The sequence below is a fragment of the Patella vulgata genome, chromosome 6 (assembly GCF_932274485.2).
Source record: "Patella vulgata chromosome 6, xgPatVulg1.2, whole genome shotgun sequence".
NCBI classification, from domain to species: Eukaryota; Metazoa; Mollusca; class Gastropoda; family Patellidae; genus Patella; species Patella vulgata.
Window position 1 is genome coordinate 26264945 of NC_065884.2, and position 19072 is coordinate 26284016.

A 19072-nucleotide genomic window follows, 5' to 3' on the forward strand; every position below is an offset into this window, starting at 1 on the left:
CAAACTTTTCTACATTTTTCTTAAATTTTCATAAGTATTTCTTTATATTAACAATGATACAGGAAGCATTTATTTATTATATCAAATCATACAGGGTGTTAATTAATACTTCAAATTAAATATGACTTTACAAGTATTGATGTGTATATTAAATCTAAACATGTGCCTGTGTATATTTATTGTTTTGTGAGCTATATGTAAATAGTGTTGTTGTTATATGAAGTATTGTAAACAATAATCATGTAAATATATACATTATTGAACATTGTATCATTGTGCTTTGAAAGCAATATATATACATGTATATTAAAAAATAGTTCAACCTGAACAAGGTTTTGTTCTCATCAATTTGTGGGAGACATCTTGCATTCCATGTGCCCGAACTATTAATAGATTTCAGTGTTTATGTATTGATATATTCATACACACACATACACTGGCCCCATCCACCAAATTTCTCTGCAGCCCTTTCAGTGATGCCGACTCTCCTTTAAAAACTTTTTCGGTGCAGCACCCCAGAACCTATTGAATCAACAATAGAGACTCGCCCCTTATTGCAGGGGTGGTGTCCAAAAAGTGTTGTAGTGACTGAGTGGTCCACCCCATAAAATTTGAAAGAATGGAACCAAAATGATGTAAGCTTTACATAATTCTAACGATCAATGTTAACTGGGACTGTTGATACCATTTTGCCCCCCCCCCCCTTCCCACACACCCAAATTGCCGAGCAGGGTAATTTTCAATCTAAACTTACATTATGCAAGAGCTAAATCTGCCTATTGCAGGTCTTTCTTTAGGCCTGAAATGTTATCTAAATTATTAATTAGACATTAATTAACTTATCCAGACCATAATCAACTCTCGATGGCATCGCTAGCCTGCGATGTTTCTTGGATTGGGTTCCGATTTCCTTTTCGACTTCCATTCATAATTTAATCATGAAATAAAATAAAACCAAGTACCAACAATCCAAACCATTAGACAAAACTCGAAGTCCTAAAAAAACGGTATAGGAAAAATAGTGTAATCAGTAGATGGACTGTTCACCGTGTACAAAATACACGACAAACAGTGGTAACAGGTGTCCGGAAGAGTAACAAAGATGTTATCAATTAAAAAATCCAACATCTGAATTATCTTGTTGGCCGTGAATTTATTTTTGGAATCACTGGTTCTTAACGAAATATGTGCAATTGTAATTAACAACTAAATATTGATGTCTAACTAGTTCCCGATTTAGATGAAAAGACACTGTGAATAATATCTTTTAACCGAGCATTTAATTTACCATGGGGAATTTTAGTGTACAAAGTAGAAAAGCCAAACGTTTGTAAGCAAGTGATCTATTAGATTGCAAACCATCAAGTAATTCTTTGGAATCTTTTAATATCCACATTTGATTAATACCACTACGAGAGTATATTTTGTCACAGTATTTTTGAATACCCTTTTAACTGCCGTTAGTATAGATGTCAATACTTTTGAAAATGGTTTTAGATAATCGAGACTATGTTTTTTATCGTACGGACTTTAGTAATGCTGATCGAGACTAGGCCGAAAATTCAATCGCTAAAATCTCGGTTCATAGTGGATCAATTTGACTGAAATTTTCAGCAAATTGCCTTTACTTTATCTAGTTTCTAAATAATATATAGTGGTATCTGCCAGCTCTTTATCTAATCTCCCATAATGTATCTTTAAGTTATTACAGTCTGTGACTATTTAAAACATCATTAAGATTTTCAATGAAATTGATGAAACGTTTATGTTCATTTGAAGAAAAACATCTTGAAATAAAGATTTGGTCAGTTCTTTTCCAGTAAATCATAGCTTTCCTGCCAATCCTATTTCGTTTGTCTATCCTAGCAGCGAATTTGACAAAAACCAAGATGTCTGCGCCCATGAACCGGAACTTAGATTGATCATTGTAAACAAATGCAATTTTTTTTCTAGATAAAGTGGGTAACCTGCGGTTATATAGAGTGAAATTAAACACCTGTTATTACAACGAAAACACCCTTTGTCCGAAGTGCTATTATTCTATCGAGGAACGATCACAAAATGGCGAAATGTCTGTTATTTTTATCAATTCTTGTTGTAGGAATAGCAGTTTTATTTACTGTTGACAGTTTTAAACCGTATAAAGAAACACTTTTAAAATATATGGACAATTTAGGATTATCAAAAGTACTTTTTCGTTTAAATGATAAACTGAAAAACTATTTTATTTTTACCTTTAAAGAGAAAATTTTAACAAAAGCTGAATTAGCTCAATATATTGAAGAACCTGTATATTTAGCAATACTGGGAAAAGTATATGATGTCACCAAAGGGAAGAGACATTATGGTAAAGGTGGCTCTTATGAAGGGTTTGCAGGTAAGAGTAGTTTGATGTTTATTTTTCAAGATAAATATAAATACATAATTTGAGATTGATAAAAAGTGGGAACTGAGAAAGGGTATGTGTACGGCTGTGTCGTGCACTAGGGCAGAACAGACTGAATTAAATTTCAAATTCTGTTGATATTTATAGCACTATATTTATATATACAACATACCCAACCTCGGTTTATCATATTTATCATCAATAAATATCCTTTGTGTTTGTCCTTGGCCTATGCCTACTGTAGGCTATTTATGTGAGTTAAAAAAAAGTTCAACTATTTTGCTCTGGTTTGAATCCGGGCCTCTTTCTAGAGACAGTAGAATTTTATAGTAAACTGCTTGTCCCTCAAAAATCTTATCAAGCAATGTGGATATTGTGTAGCCCTATAAGTAACAAGGTTGTTAACAAGCATAGGCTTGACCTACATGTAGGGCCTACTATGCTAGGATTTTTTAAGAGGTACCGGTATCTAATAATAACTTTCAGACTATCCATTTCCGGCCATATGGCCTGTCACTAAGCTTCTGAGGAATCCAATTATTAGGACAAAATCTTTAATGGCAATATTAGTAATAAATCAATAGAAATTTCTATAGTATGATCCCCATCTTTTTCTATAGTGTATTTTCTTTTACGAGACAATATTTTTTTGATTGATTGTAATTTCAGGAAAAGATGGTACAAGAGCGTTTATTACCGGAGAATTTGATGAAGCTGGTTTGATTGAAGATATACGTGGTTTTACATTACAAGAATTTTTAGGACTTAATGAATGGCAACAGTTATATGAAAGAGACTATAAGTACATTGGTAAGTCAATCATGATGAATAATAGTATACATATGGAATGCTGAGGTAGGTATATTCATATAGCAAGTATAGAACTATTTTAGATACCAATAGAAAAAAAAATTGGTAACAGTTCAAAATATATACTTAGACTGACTTAAAGTAGGTAAGTCTCTAACTCAATATCATCCAAAATCTTCAACATTGAAAACACGATTTATTTGTCAAATTAAATCAACATTCATGTTGTGATCTTACCGGAAAAAGATGGGCTTTTGATATCCAATATTTAAGACAAAATAAACATTTTACCATTGGTACACGAATCGTGTACCATAATGAGCTTCAGCCCCAGTTGTATCAAGAGACTCGAGGGAAGACACATTGCACCAAATCAAACAGCGTATGTAGACTGGACTAACCAGACGCTAGAAATTTGTACTCGCTTGAGACTGCTGGCTTATTTCGCAGAACATAACTGATTTGAAATTGGAGTAAAAACGGAAACTATTGAATGTAAATCAGTTTATATGCATTCATATTACAGTATTATATGTGTTGCGACCCACTTTTGTCAATTTCGAGGCCCCAAATGTTAGCGATTTAGCTCCTTTAAGTATCGCAACATGGTTAATGGGTTAGCCCTTTCCTTACATGTTGGTGTTCAGTTGGATATGCCAACCCAGTTATCCTTTAAGCTGTCAGATCTGGGAATACCTCTTAAAACATTTTAAATATATTTACATGTATATTGAATGTTGTTACGATAGTAGTTAAGTTTTATAAATAAAATGAAATGGATTTTATGTCTTACATTTCTGCTCCAACTAGGTTAATGATGGTCAGCAGTAATATGGCCTACTCTTATTTCAATTCCCATGCGTCAGAGGATTTTTTTGACTCATTCAAATGACTAGACATATTATTTCCTTGTCAGGCCCTCTGTTCTGTACCACAGACCAAGGGAAGCTAAGCTTGAAAATCACAAGCAACTGCCTCTGCCAACACTTGATCAAACCTGGGAACACTTGGTTAGTGATAACCTTTTGTTATGTGATTTGTATTTTGTAGGTAAAGTTATTGGTGAATTTTATGATGAAAAAGGCAAACCAACAGAAACCTTAGAAACCTTTAATAAACACCTTAAAGAAGCATATAAAGAGAAACAAGCAGAAGCTGATGATATGAAAATATTCCCACCGTGTAACTCAGAATGGAGTGAACAAGCAGGCAAGAGATTATGGTGCACTGAATGGAGGTGAGTTCTTCAACTTTAGCTCAACTCAAGTTTTAATATCTTTGTGCATGTGTTTCTGTTAATATTATACAGTTCAAACTAGAATCAATAGTTTACACAGTTCAAGTGTGATTTCAGACAGAGTTATTTATAACATAGTAAAACTCTCACTAAAATAGATGATTATTTTAAATTATGTGTATAAGAAAGTTAAATCCTTATATTACAGAATCATATACATCAATTATATATATTATTACGCTTGAATGTTAAAAATTTCCCTGCGATGATTTTTATCCCAAGAAGGTTTCACAGACTTTAACAGCTGGCTGCTATTCAAGTTCTGATATTCTGTGGTCTCTCTTATAAATATATAACAATAGTACAGTTCATACAATTGTTGTAATAAAAATTTTCGGCCTTCAAGAATCATCCTTCCATTCAAATTATGAAGATAACTGATTATCCATTCCTTTGTAGATCAAACAGACATTAGGTCAGTTGGATAAATAAAATCGACTGATATCATGTTTTCTGGTTTTTTTTAGTGGAGGTATAAAGCGTAAATGGGTGGGTGTACCAAGGCAATATTTAAAGGCAGGAAAGACTACACCACGATGTGCCTGTGTTAATGAGAAGCTTTTGAATAATCCTAGTTTAAAAGTTTATCCTGATTGTGATTCTACAGCTGTATCTTGTTCTTTTCCCAGCTGATTCAATCCACTGTAAATTAAACTGAAAGTATTTCCTCATATTAATTGATAAAAATGAATATACAATTTAGACATATATAACTGTGCACAATAATATTAATATAATATATATTTAAATTTTAATCATATTAATTATACACTTGTACATTCATTGTATTTTATAAAGAACATTTAAGATCTCATTATTAATATCTCAACATCTTGACATAACAATTGCTCAGAATCTTTTTGTAGTTATTGTTTTACTTGTCTGTGTATAACATAAACAGTGAAAGTTTATGCAATGTTGTTATAAATATTTTTAAATAAACTATTTTTATTTACTAAACAACAAAGAATTTCAGTTATTTCGTATATTTACAGGTAAACCAAACAGATAATATATTTTTGACAACAGTCTTTTAAATGCTCGTAAAAATTTGTTGCATCTGAGTATGCATATAATCTGAAAAAAATATGCTGATATCATCTAGATGCTAGATTTGTTAGTATGCTAATATACATTTCTTGATAAAAAAAAAGCCCTGCAGTAGGGGGAAACATATATACTGCTTCATGCATGACACTTGTCATAATCTATGGCTTTGTAGATCAATGAAATTTAAAGTGTCATCTTAAATGTAATACCAAACCAAAGTGCCTCAGCCAATGATCAATCTCAATAATCTGGTTGACTTAAATTGAAACCATTTCATTCACCTAATCCTGGACTATTATGAGGAAGTTATTGAATACACGCAAAAGCTCTATTTTAGTTGTATTAATAATTTATTATCACAATTAACTAACACCATTCCTCTCTATCAGTATCAATAATAGATGTGTCTAATTTTTCTTCCATCTTGGCCAGTAACCAGGGTGCCTTGTCAATTACTACTGTTAGTAAACGATCCAGGTACTCTTTTTGTTGCCTGGCTTCCCTCATTTTTTGTACTAAAACCTTTAATACGTCATCCTATAATAACAATAATATAATGGTATATTAGGAAATTAATTCAACAACAATATCTTATTTAAACTCTAAATCAATGTATTTCATATAATTAATAATAACGTACCTTGAGGAATTGGTCTGTTTTCAATAGTTCTATATTTTCTTCCGAGCCACTTTCTGTGTTTCGATTTTCAACTGTAAGTATCATATATAAAGGTATATAAAGGGGTATAATTATACTCAAATTCTAATGAGGTAGGCCAAGAGCAATATTATTTAGATATATATACATAGTTACCTCTCCATTATGTTTTCTTCTGACCGGGTGGCAGTTTTCCTTCAGTGGATTGTTTTTGTCATACATGCCAGGGACAAGCTTTAAAAAGTGTGAAACTCTTTACATTTACTGAATTTAACTTTAAAATTGTTAGGGTTTTTATCGTTTCAGATTACTACCTACCGCCTTGTATTTCAGATATTATATTACAGAATAATTAAAGATCCATATTTATACTGACCAATGTTGGGCGTTTTCTGATTCTTCTCTACAGACTGAGGTTCTAACCACCCATCGTTGATTTTCATAAAAGAGAGACGTTGTCTTATTTCTAACCACCTGGATTCAGCTAGAAATAACTAAAAGTATATAATATATTCATTAGTAGTTTGTTAGCTACGTGGTATTGGGCGCGCTAGAAAAGAATGAGCATACAGCGCCTAATGCACCGTCACTATACTCCATTGCGGAATATATACTACACATCGTCAATAATTACTTTTAAAGCTATAAAAATAATATACATGCACTACACATGATCAATAATAACTTTTAAAGCGACACAGTTGTCTGCATGGATTATGAACCCCCCCAAAATATCCAAGACAAAACAACAGTTAGTACATACATACCGACCTACCTGATTCTGGAGGTTTTGTATTTTTTCTAATATAGCTGGGTCTGTTTCTGTCCTGAAAAAAAAATATATTTTTGAAATAAATATCCAACAAAGATTTATATTCAAAGTGAACATAACAGATTTAGTAGGTTTAACGCCCTAGTTTTCATTTTATTTCATTCGCTGGTTTAAGGCAGTGACACGAAAGTGTTTACAAAATTGTGAGCGGACAGACAGACACGCGAACGGATAATGATGGCGACAATATAATTTTTAGAAAAATGTGGGCGTGAGGAAATGACATGAAATTGGGTCTAACGACCTACTGTTCTGCTCCGACTGGGCTAATGAAGACGGGGAAATTCAAAAAGAGAAAAATATTTAAAGAATTAACAGACAAATAAAGAGAAAAAGGCGGACGATCTTGATAACTCAACATAAACTATATAAAAGTTATTGGATTTCTGTTGGATTTCTTACAATATAAATGACCATAGTGTGAACCTCCTGTTATTTGTCATACAAGTGTAATCCTTCAATAAAACATAAATATGCCTTGGTATTGGACAAGTAATACACCCCGCGATAAATTCTTATTATGACCGTAAGATCTATAAGACGCGAAGTTTATAGAGAAGCGCGCAACCCCGAAATTCAAAATAACGTCACACTATTGTGTCCAATCCCATGATGCACTATAGGTAACCCAGTAACGTCTTATCTATGCCTAGATAGAGTTGCGCGCTTTTTACGGATTTATCAAAACTTTGATAAAATCATAAAAATGGGATGTATTTATTCTAACCCTATCAACGGAGTTGCACCAATATTAGATAAAAATACAGAAAATCCGGGAAAAGATAGACCTACAGATAAATCAGAGCTCTTTCTTGTAACCAGAAATAGAAGAATGGAGACCTCTTCTTCACCAACTCTAGCAAGAAACCAACAGGAGTGGATTAGCCGACCTAAAGTTTGGAGCATCTGGCGGTATAAGTTTTGAGGTAGTGGAGGCTAATCCCAGGAAAACAACCCCAGCAAAAGTTATACAGAGAAGAGAGGTTAAAGGTCTCACAGAATTACAGATAAAAGCCAAGTTAGAAAAAGCAGAGAAAAGGCGAAAGGTTAGTCATAAAGAAATATCTTAACCCCAGAACAACCAAACTATATAATCCACCTGGCCCATCTACTGCAATAAAAGAGAGTGGCGAATGGGATTACGAATACAATCCGCCACCAATTCGCAGAGACCTTTGTGGATGTTCTTGGGCACTCGCCAGGATATAATATTCTGGTTGCTTCTGCAACACTTTCGTAAGCAATCACAAGCTATTATGATTGACGGTAAGGTATTTGTGATGATCGTAATACATTTGTAAGGATTTAACTAGCAGCGATCATAAGACATAATTTTGTGGATATCATTTTATGAAAAATTTGAAATTCGTGGCAAATTTACCGAAATGCCTCATTGTTTTTCAATATTTCTTCATGCCAATCTTATCATTTCCGGTGTTTTTGCAACGAATTTCAAAGTTTCATATTCGCATGCAAGGATATTCGCCATTGTGAGAGAGTCGCTAAAGAAAAAAAAAGTGCGGACGATATTCCTCCCTTCTTGCCTCAAGTTTATCTAGATACGATTTTCAAATATTAACTCGGTCTGCGCTATTTCCAGTAAATAATGACTTGACAACGGGCTGTTAAATAATCACCCACTACCCTCTTTTCGAAAAGATTGGATTCGCCCCCGGAAAGCACGAACAGTAAGCAAAAATTATGAACAGTTTATGAATGTTGAATTAAGCACAACCCGTCATTGAAATATTTTTTTTCAACAGGAAATAAAAGAACATATGATCGAGAGGTTACATAATGAATGCGGAGAAAAGACTGCAGTATTTGAAAAAGTCGCACAAAAAAAGATTATAGAAAAACAAGAATTTCAAAAAGACAAAATGGTTGCCGCCGAAAAAAATAGAGAGATGATATTAAAAAAATTAAGAGATAGATTGAAAGAAAAACACAATAAGTCAGAGATAGTAAGAAACAGAAGAGAAATAACTGGAGATCATATCGGCGCTTCTTTAGTCAGCCGACCAGGAACACAAACATCGGCTGGTTTCAGCTTTGAAATCCTTCATGTCAATCCAGCACTACCAGAAGGACACCCAGCTTGAAACCCTGAGTAAAAGAAGAAAGAGTAAATTGGAGAAGGGAAATCAAAAACAAAACTTAAATGGACGAGAGGTTAGTAATACTATTGTCTCCTATATAGAAAGGAATATGAGTTAACATTTCGTCGACACAATATCGGTCATTTTGCAATTACAACTACAGTAGTTAATTGCCTGTGTCAAATTATTGTTCCAAGATAACGGCTTTTCTGCCACACGTCCTAGAATTTAAACTGTCCCAAACGCCCAATATGCACACCGGGTTAGCGCATTTTTTCGTCCCATCAAAACCTTTAGTCACGCTTTCCCGGTCAGCATCACATACGGTAGTCCGTAGGTGCACGAGCCCGATGAGTTGTTTTAACACGGTGGTAAACCGAAAATTAGACGGCCGCAATCGCGTTTTCCTGCCATTCCAGCCCGCCAACTGTAACTAGAAAGTATAGCCTAAAAGAGCCTTATTTATCTGTCTCGACTTGAATTCCATATTTGGGCGAGGGGGAGCGGGGGCAAAACTGAAATCGCGGAAAAAATACCGGTTTAGGTTCCTCGGAGCCGCCATCGCATTTTCAAGTTAAAAATAATAAGTATGTCATCAGTTGAATATTATGGTTCCTTCAGTGTGCAAAATAAATGACCTTTCAGTTTAATCTTAAAATTTTCAACATTTTTACACATCTTTATATCAAAAGGCAGATTGTTCCATAAAAGACATGCAGAATAATAAAAAGTACGTTTCATGGATTCCGTTTTGCAATTTTGAAGAAAAGGAGATTTACTGGTCTGTGAACGGAGCAAGATATCCGTTTTGGAAACAAGAGATTTTTCAATAAAATAGAAATTTAGATAAAGTGGAGTATTAAATGTAATAATTTTGAATGCTAAGACAATTTTATTGTAAAGAATCCTCTGTGTAAGGGTAAGCCAACCGAGTTTAGTAAATAAAGAGGTGGACGAAGTTTCAATCGGTGCATCAAGAATAGTTCTTGCTGCCCTCTTTTGTAATTTTAAAAGAATGTCTAATCTACTTTTGGTAGCATTTCCCCAAATAATAGAGCAATAATCAAATATTGGTAGTATGTAACTGTTATAAAACAAAATTCCTGTCTCGTAAGATAAATGATCTTTTATCTTATTTAGGAGAAATATTTTTGATGCAAGTTTTTTAGACATATCTGCTATCTGTGCTTCCCAATTAAGGTCTTGGTCAATTTGAATTCCAAGTAATTTTGCGGTAGTAACCGTCTCAATTTTCTCACCATGGAGTGATAAAGTTAGGTTTTTCTGATTTCTTTTGTGTTTTGATGAAATCAGCATTGATTTTGTTTTCGAAGGATTGATTACCATCCCATTGTTTTCACACCATTTAGCAACCAAATAGAGATAATTTTGGAGATTATTGGCGATGGATTAAATATCTTTGTGTGAACAATGCAGGGTACTGTCATCAGCAAACAAATCTATATTGAGTGGGAAATCATTTATAAAAATAAGGAATAGGAGAGGACCCACGATCGACCCTTGTGGAACCCCGCATTTGACTGTAGTAATTGAGGAGGTAATTGATCCTAAACATACTTTTTGCTTCCGTTAGTCAAGATATGATTCAATCAAAATTTGTGAATTATTATCAAATCGATAAAGATGTAGTTTTTCAATAATAAGCTTATGATCAATGAGATCAAATGCTTTGCTAAAATCAAGATACACTATACCACTCATCGCACCATTATCGATAGTATCAAGCCAGTTATCTGTCATTCGGATCGGTGCAGTAGCACATGAATGATTTGATCTAAATCCAGATTGGTAAGCATAAAGAACATTGAAGGTTTCCAAATAAGTTTGAATTTGAGTGCTCAAGTGCCTTTCGAATATCTTTGAAATTGTGGGGAGAATTGAGATTGGCCTATAATTGTTCGGATCATCTTTAGCTCCCTTGCGGTCATTTTGGACATCGGACAGAACCCCAACCGAAAATGACGTCACAGAAGTGACATAATCTCAAAATTGTCTTTAGGGACAAATTTTGACACAGAAACAACCCGTCCCCAAATATCGTTTCGATTGTGACACACTAGCTAAAAGTTCACTAAGTTTGTGCTCTGCCTCGCCGACGTTCAACATTTTAAATTTGACAGTCTACTTACGACTTTTGTTGAGTTTGCGGCCACCGCAGCTGTATAGGGAGGACCACTGGGCGTATTTATTTATGCTAATTGAATAACTTAAGAAGACCACACACATAATTTGGCTAAAATTACTCTGAACAGGATTTGGTAGTAAACTTATAAAATAAATCATGAAAACCTGGGAAAATAAAAATGCCAAAAGATTGCTTTTTCCAGAATAATCTGTTGATTTGGAAAATATATGATTCATTCAACAACAAGTATCATATAGCACCAGAAGAAGCATTTTCTTGTGAACATTGTGAGCCACAATGGTTGAATTTATTCATCAAATTGGTAATGATGTTCCAAAATCCCAGGTCTGTCACATGGACTAGTAGGCGTCCGCGGGTTTAGAGTGAAGCATTAAGTAATAAATATATTGACACAGCACGAGAGCCCATCGTCATCTTTATGTTTTCCGGAAATTTAATTGATAGACGTGATTTTAATCCGATTGAATCCAAGTAGGTTGATCATCTAATATTGATATTTTAATTTTGCTTACTTTGCTTACATAGTAGCGTGTAGTAGCGGGTAAAATGGCATCAGAAATTTTCAAACTTACGCGGAATATTTTCGACATATAACCATTTTGATTTCTCTCGTTGTTTTTAAAATTTTGTTTACATGTTTTTGAACCATTTCATCACTGTGTAACTGGTGACCATTTAACTCTAAAACTCTTGAAAACCAAAGAAATATTTTGTTATATAAAAAGATAATTTAAAAAAAATAAAAATCACACCAAAACCATACAACCGTAAATTGTAACGAAATTTTGAGAAATGAAATAAGAAATAACAAAAGTTTTACAAAAGTATAGATTACTTTCGTTGAACTAAATATTTTTTTTTTAAAAAATCGATGGTGTCGAGATATGATGAAGTTTTGAGATTACAAAAACAGAACTTGGATGTATCTGAGTTTAAATGTTCTATTCACATAGAGAATGGAAAAGGCATTTTTACATAAAATTGAATTGTTTCGTAGAAGTATAAAATATAAAAATAGTTACATATCATTTTCTTGCAGTCCGATGGTTGAATCTTGTATTTCTTTAACTTTTGTTATTCCCTCTTTATTCGTTTTTAAATTAAACCCGGCTTGACCTTGGTAGTCGTGACAACAGATCTGTACGCAATGTACGGTTACGGGGGCAACGGGATAAATTATTTTCCATAAAATATATTTACTGAAAAAATAACATTTTCTGTGCGTTAAATTTTGTTTATAGTATTCCAAACATTGATTGTAAACATTGATGACTAACAGTTTAATATCATTAGATAAGGAATTATCTACATTTTCTTTATTGAGCGACCATATAAATGCGACTGTATGAAATAAAATGAAATGTGGTTTAACGGTCTGCTAATTCTGCTCCGACTAGGCTCATGAAAGACGGGCATACGTCACACGGTGTGCTGACAACAGCGCTACGACTTACTCTTATTTCAAACTCCAACTGCCTATGGTTCTTTTACGTGCACGTCAATGTGTACACGAGATCTCGTTTTTTTTTGTCCAAACCGAATATCTTTGTACTGCATTACTGCAAAGGAGACCACGCCGGAAAACCCGATAAACTTTCTAGGCTAATAATGAAATAGAACACGGGACCTCCAGGTTAGGTAGCCAGCTCTTACTCACTGAGCCACCGCGGCGCCCCAACAAGGGGAAGCTTTTGAACATATTTTTCCAGATACAATTAAATGACCTACATGAAAGTTGACCGTTTGTATGTCTTTCAAAATATATTACCACAACTTCCCAAGAGCATGCAACACGTTTTGTTGAATGCTATTTAGGTCGAAAAATTATAACTGGGAGCCGCGGTGGCTTAGTCAGTCAGGCGCATGCTCACTAGCCAGGAGGTTCGATACCGGTGCTGGCCGAGAAAGATCGTCGAACTTTACTGTGTGGGTCCTTATCAGTGGTAATAAACGTGAACCTGGATAGGACGAGGACCCATGAACTTTGACGTGCACGTAAAAGAACCCTTAACAATTCAAATTCCTGCCCGCCTTCATTAGCACCGTCTGCAGTGATGCGAGAACCCAGTCGGATGCAGATGGGTTGGCGCTCTCGACCAGTTTTAACAGGTGGTCGGCAAAGTGTATATCTTGCGCAGAAAAATAGGACGTTAAACCCAAATTAAAAGATTCAGATTAAGCTTACTTTTTGTCAACATGAAATGATGTGACCTTTGGTACTTCTATTCCAGATTCTGACCTTGACCTTTGCTTTACAAGGGGTGCCTTTTTTCTGATTGCTAGGGGAGATGAAAATGAAACAATGGAAGGCGAGCGACTCCTCGAATCACGAGTCCTTGATAACTGGACAGCCGCGATGAACTTTTCTCGTTTTAATTCGTCATCAAGTCTAACAAGAGCATCGTTGCCAGTGTCTTGTGTAAAGTCTAACTCTAATAAATTATATACTTCGGATAATAATTCTTCTCGTTCGTCAACAGATATTCCGTCCTGTTCTGAAAAAAAAAAGAATTTTATGTATAATTGCAAGAAAACTGCTAGTAATACATTCCCGCTTGATCTGTTGAAAATTCTTCAAAAACAAATGACACGATCTGACGTTCGTATTATCGAGTTTTGACTGATACTTACCTAAAAATCCTAGCCCGACCTCTGCCAAACGCTGTCCGTTTATTTCCTTTTCTGAAAGATTCATAACGAGAAGATTTTAGAATTTTAAATATTTCACTTCATAAACATGTTGACATGCGGACAGAGAGCGAATAGCCTTAGATTCTGAGTGGTCGCAAACAATCAGCATTGAACTGTTCCACTGATTAAGAGATGTAATTAATCTAATGATTATTGTTAAAATAGCTTATCTATATATATATTTGTGACTGTCGTTTGTCTGTCTGTCTGTTCGCGGTTGGCGGCTACACTAGGTCTGCCCCGAGTCTGAAATTTGATGTATAGGGTTAGCTCGGACCGGGGAGTAACATAGGCCAGGTGGCGTTAGTCTACCACTTCCGGTTTCGGAGTTATGACCCCCGAGCGAAGCCGGTCTGTTCGGGGTTGGCGGCTACACTAGGTCTGCCCCGAGTCTGAAATTTGGGGTATAGGGGTAGCTCGGACCGGGGAGTAGCATATGCCAGGTGGCGTTAGTCTACCACTTCCGGTTTCGGAGTTATGACTCCCGAGCGAAGTCTGTCTGTTCAGGGTTGGCGGCTACATCTGCCCCGAGTCTGAAATTTGGGGTATAGGGGTAGCTCGGACCGGGGAGTAACATAGGCCAGGTGGCGTTAGTCTACCACTTCCGGTTTCGGAGTTATGACCCCCGAGCGAAGCCGGTATCCTGCTAGTTCCTTATATATAATAGCTCGTATTCTTTAGCATCAAAGCAAAAATACCAACTCAAGAGTACATTTTTGTTTTGACAAATATTTTTAATATTTGGAGATTACAATACATTGAGTTCAATACTTGCGTATCTATATAAGATGAATTGTTTCACCCTAGGTGGAAGTGGACGTAAAACTCTAGAAACGAACGAACGAAATTTTGTACATCTATTCATCAAGTTCACTATCATTCAGTCAAAATTTTTGTTATCTTAATAGAATTCCTTTATAACAAATATTGTGTTTATTTTCAGATTCGGGAATTTGAAAATAGAAGTATTTGTTTATAATTTTTGTAGCCTAAATGGGATGTTTTATGGAAGAATCTATTTCAGCTATAGAGAGGGTATATAAGTAGGGATAATACAACCACCAGACCATATAATCTGTTGTTTTATCTGTAGTCGAAATGGGACGTATGCGAAATGAGAGGGTACCACTCAAGCCCCGCAACCCTCTCCGAGCAGATTTAGTATTAAAAGGTCGCGGGTCAGCAGGAAGTCAATTTTATTTATTAGTTACGATATGATATGTCAATCCCTGCCTTGCAAATGAAAAACTGAAAATCCCCACCGTGAAATTCCCAAGATAGACTATTGCTATACATCGAAAAACCTATTTGGAAATAGTTCATTGCAGTAAGATACAACTTATCATCTTGGCTCGCACATTTAATCAAACGAACACGAAGAGAAATAAATAATGCCGCCATTAGTGATATTCACAGTAATTCAAATACAACTGGCTATGTTGAATATACAAATTGGTGCTATTAACATACAAATTGGCAGAAAAATTGATACATACTTGTAGATAAGTATTACCTTGAAATAAAGGAATAAATTTATACAAATGTTTACTGGCCAACCATTTAATAACTTCATCACCTGACCATTTCATGATCTAAAATAAGAACATAGATCATGACTGTTTTCGTGTTAAAACTAATATCCTCAAAAGTAGCATGACAAAACTTGCCAGATCTTTTATCAGACCCTCTCTGTATTTATATAATATAAATGTCTATATCACAGCATATGAATATCTTATTATCTAAAATAATTTTATCACATGACTTTTTGTTATTTAAAATAATATACCATCTAATGACCATGTTTTTATGTAACAGAAAAGAAGGACGTTAAAGCTTGTTTAGATATTAATAATTCACATAACCATATTTAATGCGTAATAATATGATATCATCATCAGTCTTCGGACAAGCATTTATATCTAATATGGTCACCAGTGATTGGACAAGCATTTATATCTAATATAGTTATTAGAATAATACGGCAGAATTACATCCTAGGAAATGATAAAGTATATATAACCCACCTCTTGTCTAGTATACAGACCTATAGGACTGCTACATACTGATATACTAGGGCTGCCGCCTGAAATAGTATTTGGTCAGCCGGATTATTATATTTTAACATGGATTTTATTGTTTTCATGGTTAGATTAAAGTGGCATTAGGTAATATTAGATAAAGAGCTGATATGAAATGAAATGAAATGGTGTTTAACGTCCTACTGTTCTGCTCCGAACTGGGCTAATGAAGACGGGCATATGCCACACAGTGTGCTATGAGGGAAATTTTGCCCGGACAGCGGCACTACGGCCTACTCTTATATCGAATTCCAACTGTCAAGGGATCTTTTACGTGCACGCAAATGTGTACACGGGACCTCAGTTTTTCGTCCCATCCGAACGACTAGACAGCTTTCCTTGTCAGCCCCTCCGTCCTGCATTACTGACAAGGGAGAACCACGCCGGAAAATCTGGATGAACTTTCTCGGCCAATGCAGGGATCGAACACCCGACCTCCAGGCTAGCGAGCCAGCGTCTTAGCGTCCCAAAGAGCTGATAGTTCTCGCTATGAATCCTATGATAGTTAAAAATACAATCTGATTAAAACACAGGTCCTATTTCGTTTCGTTTTTTATAGTTCAAAATTTCTATGTTCTTGTCTTTACTACAGTAGGATCTGGAAGAGTTGTTATATAGCCCGCGTTCTGGATGATGTGAGGTATTAGCCAATGAAACGGTCTGTTACGGCGAATTTTTGGCGTGAGGGTCACGGAACTGTGGGTGACCTACTAGAAACATCAACGCTGATTGGTTAATCAAATGTCTGACGTCATAGAGTCAAAAGCCCATAGAAAAAGCCGCTCGTATGACCTCTGACGCGACTATCCACTATAGAGAGAGACAGAGAGAGAGATGGGGTTTAACGCCCTATCGACACAAACTAGGTCATTTCGGGACTAACATATGGTTCGATTTTATTTCAAAAATTTGCTTGCGCGTAGGGGTCTTTAGCAGTGGGAAGAAACTAGAGGACCCGGGGAAAACTCACGAGGTTGGACAGGCGACCCTATTCCTTGTCATGTACAACCGGGGAATCGAAACCATGCCAGCTGATTCAATGACAGACTTTATGATACAGCACGCACGTGCTAACCATACGGACATATTTATGTTTTCATTTCTGATTTAAACCGAGGCGTTCGACTGGATACAGAATCAATAATGGCTGCGATCCAGGTATTGGGTCTGACTATATATAGGTAATTTTTTCAACATTAAACGGTAGCAGATTGCATGACTCGTGGCTGTCTAAATTTGTCCGGAAAATTTATATTGCAGAAAAGTAGGACGTTATATCCCATTTATTTCTTTTCAATTCGAATTTAAACGAAATAACTGTCTGTATTTATTACTATTTAAACTAAATAGAAATACCTGCCTAGCTTCAATTTGACAAATCTGAATTTGAACTACATGTGCCTGAAATAGCTGTATTTCATCTAAGTAAAAGCATGTACCTGAATTTGAAGAGATATTAGGTAAACGAATTGATAACTTTAACTTTTCTCTTCGTGTCTGCATCTTCCCTTTTACAGAGTCCATTTTTCAGCAACCAAACAGATTTTCTATAAATTCAAATCACCCAACACTTTCATATGGTAACAATTATCACATAACCAACGTAATCTGAATCAATATAATATTGAACATCACAACTATTGCCTTTTATTTGTATAACATTTAAATATAGAGAGTGGCCATTGCACTGGCATAACCTGCAGTACACAATTAAATAAATTGAGGAAAGATGAGCTTGGTGGATAAATAATTCTTCTGCGATAATTCAGTCAATGACCGTCGAGGGATGTTTACAATACTTATTATTTAAAACCAGATATCATTGTTATTTTAAGTATTTTGGAGGGTTTTCAAAATTACGTTTCTTTTCGTTGTTTTAGTAGTTCCCTGTGCTCAGTCAATTTGTCTCAAGCAAGCAGCACATGTGTTATAACATTGGTTAAAAACAAATTCAGATATAATATTAACAGGGCAATGTTTGATCTCGCTGGTCCGTAACAAAGATTTGAAGGATCCGGAAGTGACGCAAATAAAGCAACGCAGTTACCGTTACCGACTAAAGTAGGATATAGAGCGGTAACAGCCGCACAGTGAATTTTCAGCTCACTGATAAATCTGGAGAAGACAATTTAGAGTAATTATATGATAATATTTGTAACTATTCTTCAAAAGACTTGACTGACACGAGATTAGATAAAGCGAGCAAAATAGTAAAATGTCCGTACATTACTTACTTTTAATTAATCAAATATTAAACGACAGTTGTAGTTGATTCTGGTAGTCCTACAAATCAAATAAAGTCATTTTATTCTTAAAGTATGTAAAAGAATAGTCCTTGTCAATTGTAATTCCAAGAAGGGTTGGCTGAAAAAGAAGCACGTTACACGGTACACCCCATTCCCTTTCTTTAGAAACCAAAAAAATTGGCTGTTGAATATTATTTTATTTGGGCATAAAGACTGTTTCTTTCCATCGGTTGTGTGTGGCAGATATTAAAACTATGTTCAACCTTACCTGATCTCTTTAAATACACATTAAGTCTTATTTCATCGTTTTATCTTTGGGCTACCATACAAAATTGAAAGGGCAGATAAATCAATATATGATATTATATTATATATTTTTATTAAGGTTGGGAAAATAATGTCGAATTTAAGTGACCGGTGTTTTCAGAGGCGAAATACATTGTACTTTGAGAATCCGGTCGGGGCTGGAACAAAAAGCCGCTTTTTCGGTCAGGGACCGGGCCATTTCCAAAATGGCGGACAAAATGGCCGTCAAAATACAATTTTTCCAAGTTTTTTTAATTTATTCTATGATGTTGTCGTGTAATATGTCCATTTATAGGTTTTCTGGGATGCTGAATCCAAAAATGTGGTTTTCTGTTTGTTCTGACATAATTCCGCCATCTTGATTTTCAAAATGGCGGACATAATGGACGCTAAAATGCATTTTTTCAATGTTATTTGGCTTTCTCTAGAATATTATCTCGTAGTATGTC

General features: G+C 35.0%; 2 protein-coding genes across 3 annotated transcripts; one reads left to right on the top strand and one right to left on the bottom strand.

Moving 5' to 3' along the window:
- Positions 1-1964: 1964 nt before the first annotated feature.
- LOC126823256 (neuferricin) lies at positions 1965-5463 on the top strand. The gene is made up of 4 exons (XM_050551961.2): positions 1965-2377; positions 3056-3196; positions 4247-4433; positions 4961-5463. Exons 1-4 carry the CDS (start codon positions 2062-2064, stop codon positions 5124-5126), a joined length of 810 nt encoding a protein of 269 aa, XP_050407918.1. The 5' UTR covers positions 1965-2061; the 3' UTR covers positions 5127-5463.
- LOC126823255 (uncharacterized) lies at positions 5457-18554 on the bottom strand. Of its 2 annotated transcripts, none has more exons than XM_056101700.1 (12): positions 18306-18554; positions 17511-17679; positions 16018-16076; positions 15504-15582; positions 13931-13981; positions 13485-13794; positions 12322-12498; positions 11872-11988; positions 6977-7028; positions 6578-6695; positions 6184-6254; positions 5457-6080 (listed from the first exon to the last, which is right to left on the bottom strand). In XM_056101700.1, exons 2-12 carry the CDS (start codon positions 17593-17595, stop codon positions 5910-5912), a joined length of 1290 nt encoding a protein of 429 aa, XP_055957675.1. In that variant the 5' UTR covers positions 17596-17679; positions 18306-18554; the 3' UTR covers positions 5457-5909. The 2 variants fall into 2 exon arrangements, with proteins under 2 accessions (XP_055957675.1, XP_055957676.1); XM_056101701.1 differs by having other exon boundaries at positions 17511-17618; positions 18306-18388.
- Between the last annotated feature and the right edge of the window lie 518 nt (positions 18555-19072).

What these genes read in the sequence shown, in the direction of transcription:
- LOC126823255 (XM_056101700.1), bottom strand. Translation starts at nt 17,595, where the DNA reads ATGGACTCTGTAAAAGGGAAGATGCAGACACGAAGAGAAAAGTTAAAG. An exon ending in GGTCGGGCTAGGATTTTTAG is followed by an intron (nt 13,795 to 13,930) that starts GTAAGTATCAGT and finishes TTTTTTTTTCAG; the next exon opens with AACAGGACGGAATATCTGTT. An exon ending in TCATTTCATGTTGACAAAAA is followed by an intron (nt 12,499 to 13,484) that starts GTAAGCTTAATC and finishes TTATTTTTTCAG; the next exon opens with TAAATATATTTTATGGAAAA.
- LOC126823256 (XM_050551961.2), top strand. Translation starts at nt 2,062, where the DNA reads ATGGCGAAATGTCTGTTATTTTTATCAATTCTTGTTGTAGGAATAGCA. An exon ending in CTCTTATGAAGGGTTTGCAG is followed by an intron (nt 2,378 to 3,055) that starts GTAAGAGTAGTT and finishes TTGTAATTTCAG; the next exon opens with GAAAAGATGGTACAAGAGCG. An exon ending in AAGAGACTATAAGTACATTG is followed by an intron (nt 3,197 to 4,246) that starts GTAAGTCAATCA and finishes TGTATTTTGTAG; the next exon opens with GTAAAGTTATTGGTGAATTT.